The sequence below is a fragment of the Labrus bergylta genome, chromosome 20 (genome assembly GCF_963930695.1).
Source record: "Labrus bergylta chromosome 20, fLabBer1.1, whole genome shotgun sequence".
In the NCBI taxonomy this organism is placed as follows: Eukaryota; Metazoa; Chordata; class Actinopteri; order Labriformes; family Labridae; genus Labrus; species Labrus bergylta.
In genome coordinates this window covers 18,023,615-18,041,171 of record NC_089214.1, presented here as the reverse complement: position 1 = coordinate 18,041,171, position 17,557 = coordinate 18,023,615, and the positions used below count along the sequence as shown (strand labels likewise).

General features: G+C 40.5%; 2 protein-coding genes across 4 annotated transcripts; one reads left to right on the top strand and one right to left on the bottom strand.

Moving 5' to 3' along the window:
• Window positions 1-409: 409 nt before the first annotated feature.
• On the bottom strand, window positions 410-3,239 carry thtpa (thiamine triphosphatase). Of its 2 annotated transcripts, XM_020638612.3 has the most exons (4): window positions 3,080-3,239; window positions 2,140-2,209; window positions 1,508-1,984; window positions 410-1,363 (listed from the first exon to the last, which is right to left on the bottom strand). In XM_020638612.3, the coding sequence occupies exons 2-4, from the start codon at window positions 2,207-2,209 to the stop codon at window positions 1,263-1,265; spliced, it is 648 nt and encodes a 215-aa protein (XP_020494268.1). In that variant the 5' UTR covers window positions 3,080-3,239; the 3' UTR covers window positions 410-1,262. The 2 variants fall into 2 exon arrangements, with proteins under 2 accessions (XP_020494268.1, XP_020494267.1); XM_020638611.3 differs by lacking the exon at window positions 3,080-3,239 and having other exon boundaries at window positions 2,140-2,221.
• Window positions 3,240-3,762: 523 nt separating this feature from the next.
• Window positions 3,763-17,528, top strand: zfhx2 (zinc finger homeobox 2). 2 transcript variants are annotated; one of them, XM_020638559.3, is made up of 5 exons: window positions 3,763-3,919; window positions 6,540-6,698; window positions 7,944-8,001; window positions 9,553-13,724; window positions 14,453-17,528. In XM_020638559.3, the coding sequence occupies exons 1-5, from the start codon at window positions 3,914-3,916 to the stop codon at window positions 14,885-14,887; spliced, it is 4,830 nt and encodes a 1,609-aa protein (XP_020494215.2). In that variant the 5' UTR covers window positions 3,763-3,913; the 3' UTR covers window positions 14,888-17,528. The 2 variants fall into 2 exon arrangements, with proteins under 2 accessions (XP_020494215.2, XP_020494214.2); XM_020638558.3 differs by lacking the exon at window positions 3,763-3,919 and adding an exon at window positions 4,365-4,483.
• The last annotated feature ends 29 nt before the right edge of the window (window positions 17,529-17,557 follow it).

Below are 17,557 nucleotides of genomic sequence, written 5' to 3'. Positions count from 1 at the left end.
ATTTAATGTTTCTGGCTTAAAATGAGCATGCTGCAAAAAAAGAAGAGTCATTTAGTGCAGCAGCTTGTCTATTTCTACAAATGATCAGATAAAAACACTGCTCTAAAGTGATGTCACGAACTAAAAACATCTGTATGTTGAAGAGAAGTTTCACTTTAACATCTTATTGTTTTACTAGATGTTTTTTTACACAACACATCTCTTGTAGAATCAAGAATGTTTTTTCTTTTTCGGCTGTTCTTCTGTAGGGCAAATGGTGAAGTGTGTCCTTGTAGGGCAATATTCATGAGACTTTCATAATCATGCAGACACTGTTGTAGTCAGTTTAGTGGTAACATTTAAGACTGAAGAGAGAGAGAGAGAGAGAGAGAGAGAGAGAGAGAGAGAGAGAGAGACTTTTTTACGAACAAGATGTTGCATTGTTTTAATAACTGATTTTGTCATGTATTTCACAGCTTCAAATTGATGCAGCAATAAGGTGCTTTGCCCAACAAATCCTGTTTTGTAAACCCAAATGTAAAACACAGATTTAATAATTAAATAAAATCAGAAAGAAATATAGTACAAAGCCTCAAATTCACCTTATAGTCAGACTATGGAACACCTTTAACAACAACAACAACAACAACAACAACAACAACAACAACAGTAGCTAGATTAGATAGGTTAATACCCAGTGGGTGGAGTGAAACACAGTGTCGCCTACTCTTGAACTGGGAGTGTTTAAATGTTTTATCACGGACAACACAGTATCATGAATGTTGAATCAACAGTATGCAATTCCATGTGTTCCCAGTATTCACAGTTCATGTGTTCCCAGTATTCACAGTTCATGTCATACTCTCTATAATACAGCCAGACTCAAACATAACTGGTGCGTATGCTACATAAGTTAAAGAAAGTTTGAGGCGAGGTGCAGTCCTCCAAGCGGGCGCGGCCCAGCCTCGAATCCGACCTGTAGCTTCTTTCCTGCATGTCATCCCCCCCCCCCCCCCCCCCTCTCTCTCTCTCTCTCTCTCTCTCTCCCTGGCTCTATCCACTGTCCTATCCCAACAATAAGACCCAAAATGCCCCAAAATAAATCTAAAAAAAGAAAGAAATGTCACTTAAGGTTGTAACACCAACCACAATTGAGCAACCTGTAGTTTAAAAGTCAAGGGACTGTGGAGTGATCAGAGCTGAGTTTTACAAATATTAAACATGTCTTAGAAATATCCGTCTACTATTTTTTTTTTTTTTTTAAACATCATTTAAAATACCTCTCACAAAACGTGTGCTCTCAGTAGTTTTGCATAATGCTCCGGATTATTTCTCTTGAGGTAAACACTCATTTTCCCCTCGACTCGCTGATCTCCAGCCAGACCTGTGAGGAAGAAGAAGAAGATTTACATATGACATTCGAGGAAAGAAGGTCAATAAATGGCACATTTGTAATCAGTTTCATGAATATTATTAATCACACGTAAAATGTCTAATTGATGAAAGGTTTGACAGCTTTTTAACTCACCAAGCTTTCTAGCTGTTCTTTCAATCTTCTCCAGGGCAGACTGCACATCCCCTTCCTCTGGAACGAGGACCTCTATTTCTCCCACATGGTAGCCAAAGTCAGCCTGGTCAAGATCTATGCGCACTCCGTCCTCTAAAATGAACGACCGGCGCACCGTTGTAAACTCTGCAAAGCACGCCAGATTCATTTTGCTATGCCAAGACTCGTTCTCCATTGAAGAGGATTTCTCTGTGTCTTCACAAACATCTTTTAAGACCTCTTTGACTCGCAGTTGAATTTCAGGCAGATTGGTTATCTCCTTGTAGCGAGTACACAGGGCTGCTGATTTGGATTGTTCTCCACTTGTCTCCTCTGCTGTCGGGCTCTTGAGTTCCCAGCATTCTTTACGTTTACGCAGCCACATGTCTTTCAAAGTCAGGTCAAAGTTGGGGCTGTCAAAGTACTGGTCCTTAAACTGGTGCTGGCCAACACATGTTACTGAGTCAGAGAAGAGGGTCATAAGAGAAATGATGAACAAAATTGGTTATTATAAAGTAATTTCAGAGCAGGCCACTGCAGTGTTGACTTGGATCACAGTTTCAGTTAAATTACTAAATTCTAAATTTACACGTGTGGAAAAGTCAAACACATACCCTCAGTCTCTTCCAGTGTTTTCAGAATGTCAGCATTGCACAGAAACTTTCTTTCCACTTCCACACTCATCTGAAATGACATAATAAGATCAACACAAAAATGAAGATTTTAAAATCAGTTCACTGTGACATGCATTAAGAATGACATAAATCCTAACAGTTTGTAGGGCTGGGCGGTTAATCGAGTTTCAGTTTTCAAACACTGTTTTGGGCTTCACACAATCATAAAAACAAGATACTCAGGATTAAATGATTATTGTGCTGCATTGTGCGCTTGTTTTGTCATGTGTGGTAAATGTTTTAAAACATTGGTTGTTATATTTTGGCCACAACAGTAAATCACCTCTAAATCCAAAACAGGGTCAATTGATTTGAAGTTATCCATTAATCCATCAATTATTATTATCATATATTTACACGTTATTTATTTTAATCTAAGAAATGTTTTCAGAAAGTGTTCAGAATTTTAAAGTGTTAAGAGTGTTTAAGTTTTATAAATGCATGTGATGCTCATTCAATCAATGCGAAATCGTGTATAATAATCGTGATCTCAGTGTCAATCCAACATAATCGTGATCATGATGTTTGCCATAATCGAGCAGCCCTAACAGTTTTAGGGTAATATCTTATGAACTTTGTATTGTGTTACAACAAATACATTTACGTATTCCTTAATACAATGTGTCAACTCCTCTCACCAAAGCCTATAGGTTATTTTTGTACCTTTTCTTTTTGTTAATAATTTCCACGAAACTTAACTGCACCAAACTGCAAAGTGAACATCACACCCTTCCTCTTTTATTATATCAAGCTGGAAATCATCTAGCCAAATCTACTGCTGCTGCTGCAGACATGAAGATTAAGATTTAAATGCCCTTAATAACTGCGGCACAGAGCTTGCAAAATCGGAATTTACGAAAAGAGCAGTCCTCTCACAAACCTCCAAAAAGTCAGGTCGTTTAATCCAAATGATTCGGCTTCACAAAAAAAAAAAAAAGTACTTCTATGTTAAGTCCTACTGGTCGTCATTTAAAGCTAAGTTTTTTTTTTTGCACAGGCGCAATCGGAGACACCTATTTGTGTGTTCAGGAACCTCACTTCCTGTCCCAGTAACGCAGAGGCATACAGATGGTGCAGTTTTAATCTCCTCTGCCTCATAAATATTTATTCCACACACTCGACTGTTGATGCGCACCACACCTATCCTCTGATTGAAACATGTCATGAACCGTGCAGCCACGGTGCTCACGTCTCTGTTATTCACCTTTAATTAACTCTTTTTTTGACATATCAAGTTGACGGACTCGTTTTTTTTTTTTATTCACCTTTAATGTAGCACCGGTGAGGCGTTCAAGTCAAAGGGGACTTCACGTAAATCTAGAACACTTTTTTTTTAGGAATACAAATATAAATAATAATTTTAACGCGTCAAATTATTATTTCCTAATAAGTAAGGGGCGTCTCGTATATGAATAATGTCTAATATCAGCAGGGTTACATAAGGGATTTGATAGCCGTGTTTGTCCCTTCTGAATGTCAGCAATCAGCCTTGGGGGGAGCTGTGGTCTGTTTACTAGAGGGAAGAGGGGAAGGAGAGAGGGATAGGGCGAATGAAGGGAGGGGGAGAACAGGGGAGAGAGAGAGAGAGAGGCATAGAGAGAGAGAGAGAGAGAGAGGGAGAGAGAGAGAGAGAGGGAGGGCAGGCAAGAAAACTTTTCACTTCTGAGGATCCACTGAGGAACCGTGTGTGTGTGTGCGTGCTGGAGCGGCGACCATGCAGGTAAAAACGCATTAGCTAATTGCTCTGAACTTAATTAAACGTCATCCGCGATCGCTTAATTGTGCTGGTTTGAGCGACGAGAGTGGCCTGTGACTAAAAAAAAGATCGAGTAAACGACGGATTGTGCCCAATACCGATCCGATCGTACAAATCCAACATTAAAATCCCAAAACTTTTTTCTGCTTCTCGCCTGCTCTCCTTCACACCACCCCCCATCGTCGAGGCGACCTCGGCGCACGTACTCCGCTTTCAAGTCGCTTTAAAGCTTTTAATTCTTTCGCCAATTACGACTTAAAGCTGTTATAATGATAGTTTAAAAAAAAATGTGTTGTAGCGGCAGTCTTTAACATGTGGATTTAAGCAGTCGGACTTGTCAAAATGCGGTGTGCTGGGGCGGCGAGGGGAGGAGGGGGTGCAGAGTGTTTTCTAACACATCTGTAAACGGAGCCCCACGTTCATTAATTAAATGGCTTTAGTCCGGCTAGGCCTCAATTTGCGCTGTTGAGCAGCAGGCGGCGGGCGGTGCAACACTACATGCCCGGTTTGCAGCCCACAATCAGAGGGGTGAGGAAAACACTCGAGGCCGAGGTTTTTTACCCTAAAGCGTCGGGATTTGTGTTGTCTTATCTTCGGATCAACTCTCGTCGGGTGTGTTACGCGTATTTGACGCTGCAGTTCCCACCTGGACCTGGCAGAGTTTGCAGGGAGTGGAGACTAGTTTGAGGAGCGTTTAATTATCTCTGCCAGCTAACAGGCTAAGCTAGCAAAGTGTGTTATTAGCTCAACCCATTTTTTTGTTTTTTTTGTTTTTTAATTTAGGGACCGTTCAGCCGCCACTGTGATTATGCTGACGCTTGTCCTGGCTTTTTCCAGTTTCGAAGAAGAAGTGGCTGCCGACCACTGCAGGATTATTTTCAGTAAACTACCAGCTTAATCATTGTTTCCAGAAACATGACTGTAATGCGACGTTTGCAGGGGGGGCATCTCAAACTAGCCTGCTAGCTAATTGATTCACCTCGGCTCGGCACAGCTAATTAGACTGTGAGTTAATTAGCTGATTACAGGTATAGACGTCGGTGTACTTTTATCTTGCCGTGTACTTATAAATGTCGTGACACGGTACACTCTGCAGTTACAGACTTGTCGAAATATTATCTAGTCATAGATATCTCTCCTAGCTTGCTAATTGGCATGACGAGGAAGTAGGGACTGTAGCTGTGTTGGTATTTCTCCTCATGGACATGAATTACTGTCTTCGTTATGAATGCATGTAGCTGTGTGGAAAAACCTTACTGGCTGCCTTATTTTGATTTCCCTTTTTGAGTAAACGGGAGCCAAAGCAATTTGACAAGCCCGTCGTGTGAATGCAGAATGATCATATTTTGTGTCATGACCACATGAGTTATTTCGTAGACAATTTGCTGATTTGTCAAGCAATGCACGTATCAAATATGATCTAGTCTGAGTACTGCGTGAGAATATCCTGCATTTATTACAATGTATGTGTACATTTGTCTGTCTACTCGCCTATTGAATAGTCTCTGCTGATAACATGTCTACACTCCTGCACTTTAACTTATAGTATCACTGATTGCACATCTCCCTATGTCAATACTGTCCATTTACAGCTCTGTTTTTGCACATTTACATTTAATCTTCATATTTAAGACTAGTAATGCTAAATCCAATCCTGTTTGTATATATTCCCATTCTTAGTTTTGATATTTTTAGTGCTTATTTACTTTGTAGTTAATATTATAGTGTGTTTTAGATTTGCTAATATTGTGTGTTTGGATAACCTGCTGCTGTAACGCCACAATTTCCCAGTTTGGGATCATTAAAGTAATTCTATTTTATTCTATTCTATTCTATTCTACATGTAATATTATTGTTTTGCTGAACATTGGATTGAATTCAAAAAGGTGTTGTGTGCAACTGTGAAATTCAAATCAAACCTAAAGTGTTATGCATGTAAACACTTCTTCACAACAGTCCTTATTTAAAATTTGTGTTAATGTGTAATATGATTCTGACATACCAGACAACATATTGGGAATGTCCCCACACATGTCGTTCGTCCTTAAACACCCAAGAGTAATCAGTTCATGATCTTAGAGTTCTGTCATAAACTAAATCTGCCTGTTTAAGGGTATGGTTATAAGTAGGTAATTATAGAAGCACCTGCAGCCGGCCTAATATCGGGTTTATATTGGCTGTGACTGTTAGACAAAAGTGTTGTTAAGAAGCCATTTACAAGTTGGTTTTGGTCTGACCCAGTGTCTACAGTTCTAAAGTGTTCTGCATAGATTTCTAAAGTTTGCAGACAACAAACATGCAATAGAAATGTTTTAGTGACCTGCCAAAGTGGGTGAGAATAAACAGACCCTGGAAGCACGCTTTCGGTTCAATTATTTCAGTCAGTGATAAGTTTTGTTCACTGTAGCTCAGGTGCATAACCAAGATACACATATCCTGTTTACTTTGGATCTTGGATAGAAGAAATAACTCAATTTCATCTCATTTTAATTTCTTAATATTTTCTTTGGCATTCTTAGTGTAATTATTTATGACGATTCCATAACAAGATGGATTCTCTAACAACCACCCTTTGTTTTGTTAGGAGGAGTCTGGAGAGACAGTAGGCAGTGAAAGCAATCGGGAGGCCGAGTGGCTGTGCCCCCTGTGCCAAAAAGGACAAATTGACAGATCTTCCCTGTCTCTTCATCTCACTGAGCAACACAGTGTGCTTCAATCCTGTGTTGACAGACTGCTGGACATTGTAAGTTTAACCAAAATATATATATCATAAGGTTTCCAATGTCATATTCTATGTTCTGAAGACACTGATTCTTCACAAGTTTTTCTATCACAAAGGCTATGCCCTCTTAAATTACATTAATTATGTGAAGCTTACCGACTCCACTTGAAGCCTGCTTTTTCTTACAGTTGTGAGCAAAATGTTGAATATCTTGCAGTGCTGTAGCTCTGCAGTGAAAACAGTCAAACAGTTCTTAACGTTTCTTGTTGCTGTTTAAACTGATTTTTATCAACTTCTTTTTGGCGGAAAGCGAGATCAAGGCCTTTTAACAGTTTAAGCCAGATCACCAGGAGGTGATTAGCAAAGAGAAACTGTGAGTGACAGAAACTGACTTTCACAAACACTTAAAGCAATAAAAAAGAAAAGAAAATTAAAACATGCAAGTCTAAAAAAAAATTGAATACACTTCTGTAAGACTGCATTATATTTTGTTTATGTTACTATGACTACACTGTGTTGTATTTATGAGGAAGGATCTCTTCTGATAATAGTTATCAGATTAAGTGCCTATTGAAATAGGTATTTTGGGTGTTTATTCAGTTCCTGTTTAGAAAAGAATGGGACTTTTAACCAGACAGTAATGGTCATTTACATGTCTGAATACGGTTCTTATCCAAAGAGCCTCATATTTACAAAGTAATATTCATTGGAAGAGATTGCTCCTTTAAATTCAGGGAAATATATATTAATATTAAAATGACCAAGTAATTATTTAATACACCAACATAGACTTTTAAGTTGTGACTGTTGAGGATTAGGGTTTCAGTCTCTCATGACAATTGTGGGAATTCACTGTTGCAGACATGATTAAAGTTTTCATTATGTTTTCATATGTATCTATGTTTTTAATTGTTGAGATGAACAAGTTACCAAATGTGTCTTGCAGAAAGAATTTGATAATTGGACAAAAAAATAAATATAAAATAAATGCCTCAGTAAGCACACTGTTATTAACGGGTCTGTGCAGTTTAGTATTTAAAGTGTAATGATATAGGGTAAATTGATCAAAGGCGGCTAAATTTATGCCTTAAGGATAATTTGCAAATTAAAGGCCTGCCAGGGTGGCTTTTTGTGTTCTATCACCACACATCGCTGTCACGCCCAAATGTTGAGCTACTCAAAATCAACAAAGTATTTAGCTCATCCAAAAGTTCAGTTTGCTTCGGGAATTTCTTTGACATTTTCTTTTCATTTTCTTTTTAACAGGCTGTTCTGAAACAGGCCACCAAGGGAGGAGAAGAAAAGTATGCACCCAAGTTTGCAGGTAAGTGTGACAAATGCTTCCATATTGGTTTAGATCACAAGAATTAAATCTGTATCATATTTTTTTTAGGAAATAAAGCCATCTGTTTTTAGTATGTCTGCACTTAATGGTAGGTTTTTATAAAATGATATGAAATGCCTCTTTCAATACCAAGGTATGATGAAAAAGTCCGAGGCCAACAACATAGAGGGATTTTCTTCTATTTTAAGACCAATTTAAACATGGCGCTCTTGCAGAAAATTTGATTTAACACATATTTACACATTTGTAATACTGTTAATTATTCTTAAAGACAGTGAGTCGAATTTTCCTAAAATGTGACCTGTATAAAAATGCACATAATCCCTTTGAATCAACACTTGTGGCCCACTACAAGTTTAAGGCAGTGTCTGTCTTTGTTGGGAATCTTCCCTCACTCTTAGATGTATACTTATCTTATTTTCTGAGCTGAAGAGTTATGTGTGACCTACAGGCATCAATCCCCAGGTTAGGACTGAAATAAAAAATGTAATAAGAGGTTGCATCTTTGTCACTCTCCCCTGCACTGTGTGTGTGTCTGCAACAGATGCCACATGATAATTCTTACATGTGAATTGAACACCAAAGCCTCTCTTTAAAGTGTTGGTAATTGCGGATCAGGAAATGAGAAATGTCTGCCAGGTCGTGACTGTATAAGTTGTTTTAGTGTGACTGAGGGCAGGGCAGAGCAGACGGGCCACATACACCAGGCAGGATGACACATGGCACTGGCTGCATTCACACAAAACCTGCCTTCTTCCTGAAGGGTAGTGGGGGAGTGTGGGCATGTTAATTTGTTCTTCAGGACATAACCCAGGTGAACAATCAGAAAGTTACATTTTATTTCCCTGATTCTGCTCTTTCTTACAGCGCTGCTTACTTCCTTCCCTAACTTTGCTTGTGGCAGATTTTGGTAGGAAATCTCCTAGATGATTTCCTATTCTATAACGTCAACTGTAAAATGATCAAAGATCGTAGTGTTTTAATATCTGACATCTAAAAAGTATTTTGGTATTGAAACTTTCTGAAACTCTTTAAATAGTGCATATTGTGTATATATTTTGTATGCCCACTATGAATCATTGATTAAAATCCTCAGATGACCCAAGTTAGTCTACAACTCTCCAAATCAAACAGTTCAGGAAATGAAGAAGTTTTGACTTAAAATGTGTCTTTTATGCTCTGTGGAGTTGCTGGCTTGGCTGTTAACTGAGGTGGGGCTAACTTTAGCTTACTAAATGGCTAAAATCATTCATCTATGTAATGATATTGTGAAGACTATGACATGACTTCAGTGTTTGGACCCAAAAAATCAGTAATGGTGTGCCTTAGTACATTGAAAAACTCTGTAAAGGAAAGAATGGTTACATTTTTGTAGGGAAATCAGGAAAATGCATTTGGATTGAAAAATGCTAATGAGTTGGAATCAAATTGATTGGAAAATTCCAAATTCAGATTGGAAATGTATACTTGTGCTATAAGTAAGAACTCAGTGTAATACAAAATAAGTTAAACATATATTTATTTCATCAGATGCTGCATCCTCACAACTGAAGAACACCGAAGACGTCACTTCAGACCTCTGCCAATCTGGTGAGAGTGCAGACGCTACCCAGATGCTTGGAGACACAGAGATGGAGGAAGAGAGAATAATAGAACAGGAGGGAGGTGAAGCTGAACTAGGGCCAGAAGAAGAGGGAAATCCACCTAAAAGAGCCAAACAGCAAAATGCAACTGGAAACACGGAAATCCCAGACCCCAGTGAAAAGTCAGTTGGTAAAAATGGTGCTGAGAATAACTCCCGGTTCAAATGCAATGCTTGCCTAGAAACGTTTTCCAGCAGAACTGCTTTGAGTGTGCATTACAACTCTGCAGCCCATATTCAGAGGATGACAACAGGCTCTTCAAAACAAGCCAGTGAAAATGAGACTCATGCACTCTCAGTTCCTGTCCTGTCTCGGCCATATATATCAAACAAACCCTACCAGTGTGCTGTATGTCGAGTCTCTTACAATCATGCCATCACCCTGGAGAGCCATATGAAATCTGTCTTGCACCAGTCCCGCAGCAGAAATGCTGGCATTGTTGCAAATGCTGCAAACAACGCAGTAGCCACTGCAAGTCTGGGAGGTAGCACCACAACTGTAGTGACCACGTCTGGAAGTGGAACTAGCCAGTTAGTCAACACCACCAACTGTGCTGCTCCTGGGACACTGATGGTGACTGCGGCATCAGACAGAGAGCAGCTCCCAACTTCCCAAGTTGCTCCCTCCCTACTTACCTCCCCTGTGGCCTCAGCTCAGGCGGTTTCAGCATTTCTCACCCTACTCACATCTAGTCCAAGCACCCTCTCACACTCCCTCCTTCCTTCCCTCTTTGCGGCCGGTGCTGCTCCTGGTGCCACCGTGCCTCAGCTTGTGCCTCAGCCTCAAATGGTCTTGCCCTTGATCTTAAATGGGCTCCAAGCCCAAACCCAGCAGCATCAAGAAAACCAGCAAGGCCAGCTCCTTACCCAGTGTGTGCCATTTGTAGGTCTCAGTACAGCCCAGCAAGCTCTTCTAACCCAAAGACTTAACAGCTTACAGAACCAGTGGCCATCTGCAGGAGTCCCAACAAACACACAGCACTGCCTTGAAGGGCAAAACGAGACTATGAAGACTAAGAAAGAACAAGAAACGCAGGAGATGGATGGGACAGCTGAAGAGAAGGTCTCAGATCAGACCAAGGACAAGAAGAACTGTACTACAGAGAAGGATGATGAGGTTAAAGAATTTGCACAGTGTCCTAATAAAGAAAGCAAAGTAAAGGTTGAGAATGATGATGACCAGAAAGCACATATGGATAGCACAACAGATGGTGAAACTTCAACTAATCAGTTGGACCTGGAAGGTGATAAAGCAGCTTGCCTCAACCTCTCCCCGGTGGAAACAGAGAGGAGCCTCCGGAATAAGAACCTCTCGCCTTCTGCATCAGTGCCCAGCAACTCAAGCCTCAGTCCAATACATTTAAACCTTACACTTAGCCCTGATTCTACTCCTCAAAAATCCCAATCTAGCACTAGCCCTTGTGGCTCTCTTGGAACCCCAAAATCCAGCCCAAGTACAAATGCCTTAACCAACAAACAAACCCGACCCCATTGTTATACAAAGGGATCCATGTATATAGACCTTCCAACACTGACAGAGTTCCAGATGGAAGTTCTTTGGGCATTCTTTGAATCACGTAGTGAGGCTGATGCTGCAAGTCCACCACATGAGGACTGTGAGGCCCTTGGTCGAGAGGTTGGGTTGTCTGAGGAAGAGGTACGTAGGTGGTTGAGCCAGGCCCGAAATGCTAAACAGAAACAGAGAGAGACAGAGAATCTACAAGGTTTGGCAGGACTTATGAGGCATGCCCAAAGTTCTGACAATGACTTTGATGACGAAGAAAGGTCACTGGTTATTGCAGAAGGCGAGGATGATGCTGAAGCATCTGGTAGTCAGGCAATAGACTTGTCCAGTACACGAGGCAAACATAGACATAGATATTTGGGAAGGGAGGGTCAGGGAGATTCCTGTCTAACGTCCGACTCAGAAAACGAGGTATATACCTCTGTCATTGTGTCTGATGAGGAAAGTCAGAATGGGTCGGCAAGGGAGGGTCCTGAAAGCCCAGTTAAAGATGAAGCTCAGTGGGAGGTCCATAGTAATAAGGGGTCAGTTGGAGGAAAGGTCCTTCGCTCCACTACAGTTTTTCTCTCTGATGCAGAGGATGAATATGAAGATGAAGAAGGAGAAGGGGATCAGAGGTCCCAGAGGAAAAAGCGGAAGGGGGAGTTTGAGCATGATGAGGTGGAGGTTAAAAAGGAAAGACAGGACCCGGATGTTGATCTGGAGTTGGAGGCCCAAGCAGATCCTCCAAATTCCCTCTCCCACACCATGGACCACACTGAGATCCAATCTATTGGTATCCACTCACTTCCACTGTCCCTTGCTCCCTTTTCTGCCCAGTTCCTCAGCCCCTATGTCCTCTCGCTTGCTCCTTCAATGGTTGGAGATAGGAGCAAGACACCGATCTTTTCGAACCCACCAACTATCACACGCTTCTCCAGTTCTCTTCTTTCGCAGTCTTTTTCCTCCAACAACCAAACTTCTCACTACTTGTCTAATGGTGGTGACTGTGAGTCAGCTCTGGATCTCAGTATAGGGAAAAACAACTCAAAATATGCTTCCTCCTCATCCTCTCTGGCTGACAAAATTGCAGCACAAAAGGGACAGTTGCTTGATGGACTTGGCCTAAGGCCTACATCTAAAGGTCTGGTAGTTGTCCAGGTGAAGCCAGAATCTATTAATGCCATGTCCTCCTCTAACAGCAGTATGACTCTAGTTAACTGCAACAACATGACAAAGTCTAGTATTTACATGAGAGCAGCAGAGAAAATGAATGCTACACTATTGGAAAGAGAGCGAGAAAAGGAGAGAGAGAAGGAGAGGGAGCAGGAGCAGCAGCAGAGGAAGTCAAAAGGAAAAAGGTATCGGGATATGCGACGTTCAAGAACCATCATTCAAGCTGAACAACTTGACATTCTGTATGGCTGCTATTTCAAGGACCCAAACCCTGGGAAACATGAGTTTGAACAGATTTCAGAGTGGGTGCACCTTCCAAAGAAGGTTGTTCAGATTTGGTTCCAGAACATGAGGGCAAGAGAACGTAAAGGTGAGGTCCGATTCATCAGTGATGGGACCCTAGCAGCAGTTGGCAAACCTCTTATTAAGTTTACCTGGCCTCTTTCCAAACCGATATTCTCGAACAAGCCACCTCAAAATAATACTGGTTGCATCACAACAACACCAATTGTGCGCACACTCATTAAGACAGAAAGAGAGCCTGTGAAGGAGCTGGGCAAACCTGCTACGCTGAAAAAAATAGCCCCAGTCCCCATCAAGCCAAAGGAAATTGTGTCTTCTACCACAGTCTCTTCTGTGAGCAGCAGTGCGTGTGCAGTGCCAAAGACCAAACTTGAAACCACCAGCAATGCCACTATGGTCAAAGTTGCACCAAAAGTCAGCGCCCCTGTCCTTTTAGCATCACCCAAGGACCCAATCCCCATTGCACCAAGACCTGCCCAGAAAAGAAAGGTAGAAGAGGAGAGTGAGGAAGAAAAGACTGATGAGGAGAGAGACGATGAAGATGAGATGGGTCCTGGACCAGGGACCACCAACCGTATGGTGCCCAAACTGCCCACAACACCCATCAATAATAGGCCAAATGCTTCAAATGTGGTCACACAAAAACATAATGGGCTCAACTACTGGACCTCCAAAGCCCCAATTAAGATCAACACTATTTCAAGAGAACAACTGGCTCTCCCCACACACACACCTCCTCGTACCATCCCCCCTCCTCCCACCCCCAGCATTGCGCCAGTCAGCCCAAATACCCCATGCTCTGGCAAAGTGGCCATCCCCCCCACCCCCGTCATATCTAAACCAAGCCCATCTGAAAGCAGCTTTCTTCCCCATTCATCTAGCCGCAGACCACGCACACACCTGTCCTGCCTACAGCTGTCCATTCTGCAGTCCTGTTATGAGACCTGTGCCCACCCTAATGCCATGGAGTGTGAGGCCATCGGCAATGAGCTCAATCTGCCGCTCAAGGTGGTTCAGATTTGGTTCCAAAACACCAGAGCCAAGGAGAAGCGCTGGAGGCTGCAGCAAGAGAAAATTGTAAGTGGGTGTAAAGACTTCCTCCACAGTATTTTTGAAAGACCTTTGCACAGAATCACATTACTGTAAAAAGGATTAAGATTGACAGTATGGTAGCTCACTGAGGATTAGAAGCTTTATTTTTGTTTTTTATATGGATATCTTGCTTGAAGAAATTGGCAAACATATTGATATTTTTAAAATATATATATAAAGTATAAAATGTATTTATTTAAAACAAATTGTTATACAGTTCAAGTTTCTTATACATAGGTGGGGGTGGAGGGGGAAGCTATTTATTTTGTGGATTTTTGCATGTATCTGCAGTTTTGTGACTGCAAATGTATTTAAGTTGGGAAGTTGGTTTTAACTACAGTGAACTACACTAGACTAACCAGTTTTTACTTAAAGTTTATTTTGTTGCAATGTGAAAAAAATTGCAGATGAGTCAGCTTTTTCACTAGTTTGGGGCATTGCCTTCACATTAGTAAAACAATTGAGTTCTAGGAATACTTAATTTTAAGAATTTTTCAATCTTTAGAAATAAATACCTTAAAGGAATATTTTACTCTAAAAAAGCGTAGGGTAATTGTGCATGAGGCAATTCTGTAGTGAGCTTAAATATTAGTCGTTCAGTCAAATCTGTAACAAATTGTTGTCATTAAAGGATAGTCATTAAACTTTTTCCCTCTCTACTTCTCTGGTCCTGCCCACCCAACGTTCTTTCTACCCTGCCTTACCATTCCCAGTCTCCTCTGTCAGGTGGGAAGGTGGACATGAGTTCAGGAAGTTACCTGCAGTACAACGCTCTCAAAGCAAATCGGCCCATCCTGCCCAAACCGGTTCAGCTGACAGTTAATGACACTCCAGCTTCCCCAGTGGCCGGCCAGACAGTGCAAAAGGAGACCCTGACAGGCCGCTGTGAAGCCTGCAATGTCTCATTTGAATCTCGAGCTGCAGCGAGGGCCCATGTCTTCTCCTCACGTCATCTGGCAACCCTGAGAACAACAAATTTTGGCCAACCCTCAACGCTTGTCAACAAGAATGGAACGAGTAATGGTGGACCTGGCAGTGCTGTGCAAGGATCACAGGTCTCTCATTCTACTCCAGTGTCAAGTACTGGTTCTAGTTCCATAGGGGAGATGGTTATTGAGGCACCTACACCGAAAGCTACCAGCAGCTAGAGAATCAGATCGGGATGGGTCTGCACACTGACATTCTTGGGCCCATTTGGGATCCTAGATTTTAATAAATAAATTTGAGCACTAATCCTCAAAAACTAACGTTTTGGGTTTTTGAAGTTGGCTCCCACTGCATCCGCTGTCTCTTGCTCAACCTTCACTGAACTACGTTGCTCTAGATCCGCCTGGTATCTAATACAACCGCAGACTGTTTCCATGCTGCATCACACTTTGAGTTGCCGTTTCAAAAGTGATGAACACATCTCTAGTCTCCCTCAATCCTCACACCACTTTATCCAAACGTTTTTGGTCCCAAGTCTGTGGTTATATATTACTTCATTGAACTTCCTATAATTTGTTACGACATTTAACTTGCCATGCTTGAACTGTTCGCATTGGTGTTTCCTCTTTGGAAGTGGCAATTTGACAGTATGCCTGGAAACACCTTTTGGGATAATAACATGAAATACTTGCATTAATGACTCCCAGATTGCTCCTGTGGAATTGTTTTCTCATGCCTACTCACTTTTAGGGAGAAAAATGCTTGGAAAAAAAAAAAACTGGACTGAACTGTTGGGAGAGGATGAACTGGTCTGGACTGTCACCTTTTTACTTTGCTACAAGAGCTTGATTTGAAGAGTGTAGTGTCTACTTATTTTGGGATATGAGAAAAGGTACTTGATAGAGAACAGGGCTGTTGACTTGTCCCCATTTACATGTTGATAGTTTTCATGACAATCCAAATACACAGGGCAAAAAGAGAGGCTGAGGGAACAGTCTTGGCATACTGCACTTTGACACATTTTACATAGTTTGAAATGTTTTAAGCATTCTAATGCAAGTGTCTTTTTATGAAAAGATACATTAATGCATGTTGGATGCCTTAATATAAATCACGTGAAATAAATTGGTTTTTGCTATTCTAATGAGACATGTTTTAGATGTGAGCGTAATGTGCGAGAGGCAGGCCTGGGTATTAAAATGAAGAGTTTGTTCCAAAATGCTTTCATATCCACCATGGGGGGAAATAACTGAATGTCATATTCTTTTTAGATTATGGCAAATCCTGTCTGTTGTCAGCATTCTCCTGGCCAAGGACTATAATTACCAACTATCTTGTTTTTACAACAAATTTCTTTGATCCTGTGGATTTTACTTTCTCTTTCGATGGTGAATATGTCATTTTGAAATGCAACTCTTCAAAGCTATTAGGGGTAAAAAAATGTGGTTTTGCCTATTGTTGGTGTGTGATATATGAGCGCCTTAAAAAGAAACACCACCAGGTTTATAAATTAATGCCCAGGTGATAACCAGTAATGTTGGTGAATAAATTTTATCCTCATCTGGCCCAGAGGGTCAGATGAATTTAATACATTTACAGTTTTCTTGTTCATGAATACTGTGCAAAACAGAAAACTGAAGAATTCCTTATATAATTCAATATTTATACAAATGACAATGTAAGCAATTAAACTGGTTTAAAAGATTTTATTTAGGTCAGCAGCCAAGTCTCTTGAAATACTGAGAGAACAGAGCTTGAAATTGGCTGTTCTCTACTTTTTCCTCTTTTTTTTTTTTTTTTTTTTTTTTTTTTCAGTTTTGATACAGAGTTACTAGTTCAATCAATGTATGTGCTGTGAAATTAGATCTAATATCTGGAAACCATCAAAAGGGAGTAAGTTGGGTATTACTAGCATCCTCAAGGGACTTGTGAATACTCAAATCTTTGCAGCAAATTAGAAAACATTAAATGTGTTGACTGAGAGCTAATAAGATGGTGCTGTGCTGAAGGACACGTAACATACTAAAGATGTATTCCTTCAATTTAAGTTGTATATTAATGTTACTATTGATAGTTTTAACTAAATGCAAAACTAAAACCTGAACTTTTGTAAAGAAATATATAAAATAACTGATATTCCAAAGTTATCCTCCCTTTGCTTTCTGTCATTCAAATACCAAAAAGCAATCTTGAGGTCGACAGAGAGCAGGTGAGGTGTTTGTTAATGCAAACTGTAGAACATCCCACGGCTTGACACTTGCACTAGTCCACAATTTTTGCACAAGCTACAGACATTTCAAAATGAACACAGCCATTTACACAATTTAAAGAGTCACTTGGTGGGGTTTCTGAAACAAGGACGGTGACAGTGTCCTTTCCTGAGTAATAATTTGTACTCCTGATAGAACTGTTTCTTGTGTGTAAAGCGAGGACTGAAGTGCTTTAACTTCAAGACTGGGATTACACACACACACACACGCACACACACAGACATGGTGTTGCACTGTCCAAACTAGCTAGGTTTTTATGGAGATTTGCTTTTTATTCCTGTATGTTTCATTGTCACTTTGATTATCACTCTTGTTATTATAGTACTACTACTTATACAATTTATCATTACTACTCATCACTGTTTTTGATTATTATTGATCAATAATGGTTTTAAATGCCACCTCTCTGCTCAAAAACAGTATGATATTCCTCTGAATATTGAACTATAATAGTGGCAGTGTTGTTATAAATCGTTAGACTTTTGATTAAGCGTTTTTTTTCCTCCTCACTTGTACCTGCCTTTTTGTGTTTGGTCTCCATTATGCTTTCTTTGATATACAGAAAAAGAAATAAAATCAGTTGAACGACAAAGCTTATGTGTTATTGCAGTACCATTGAGG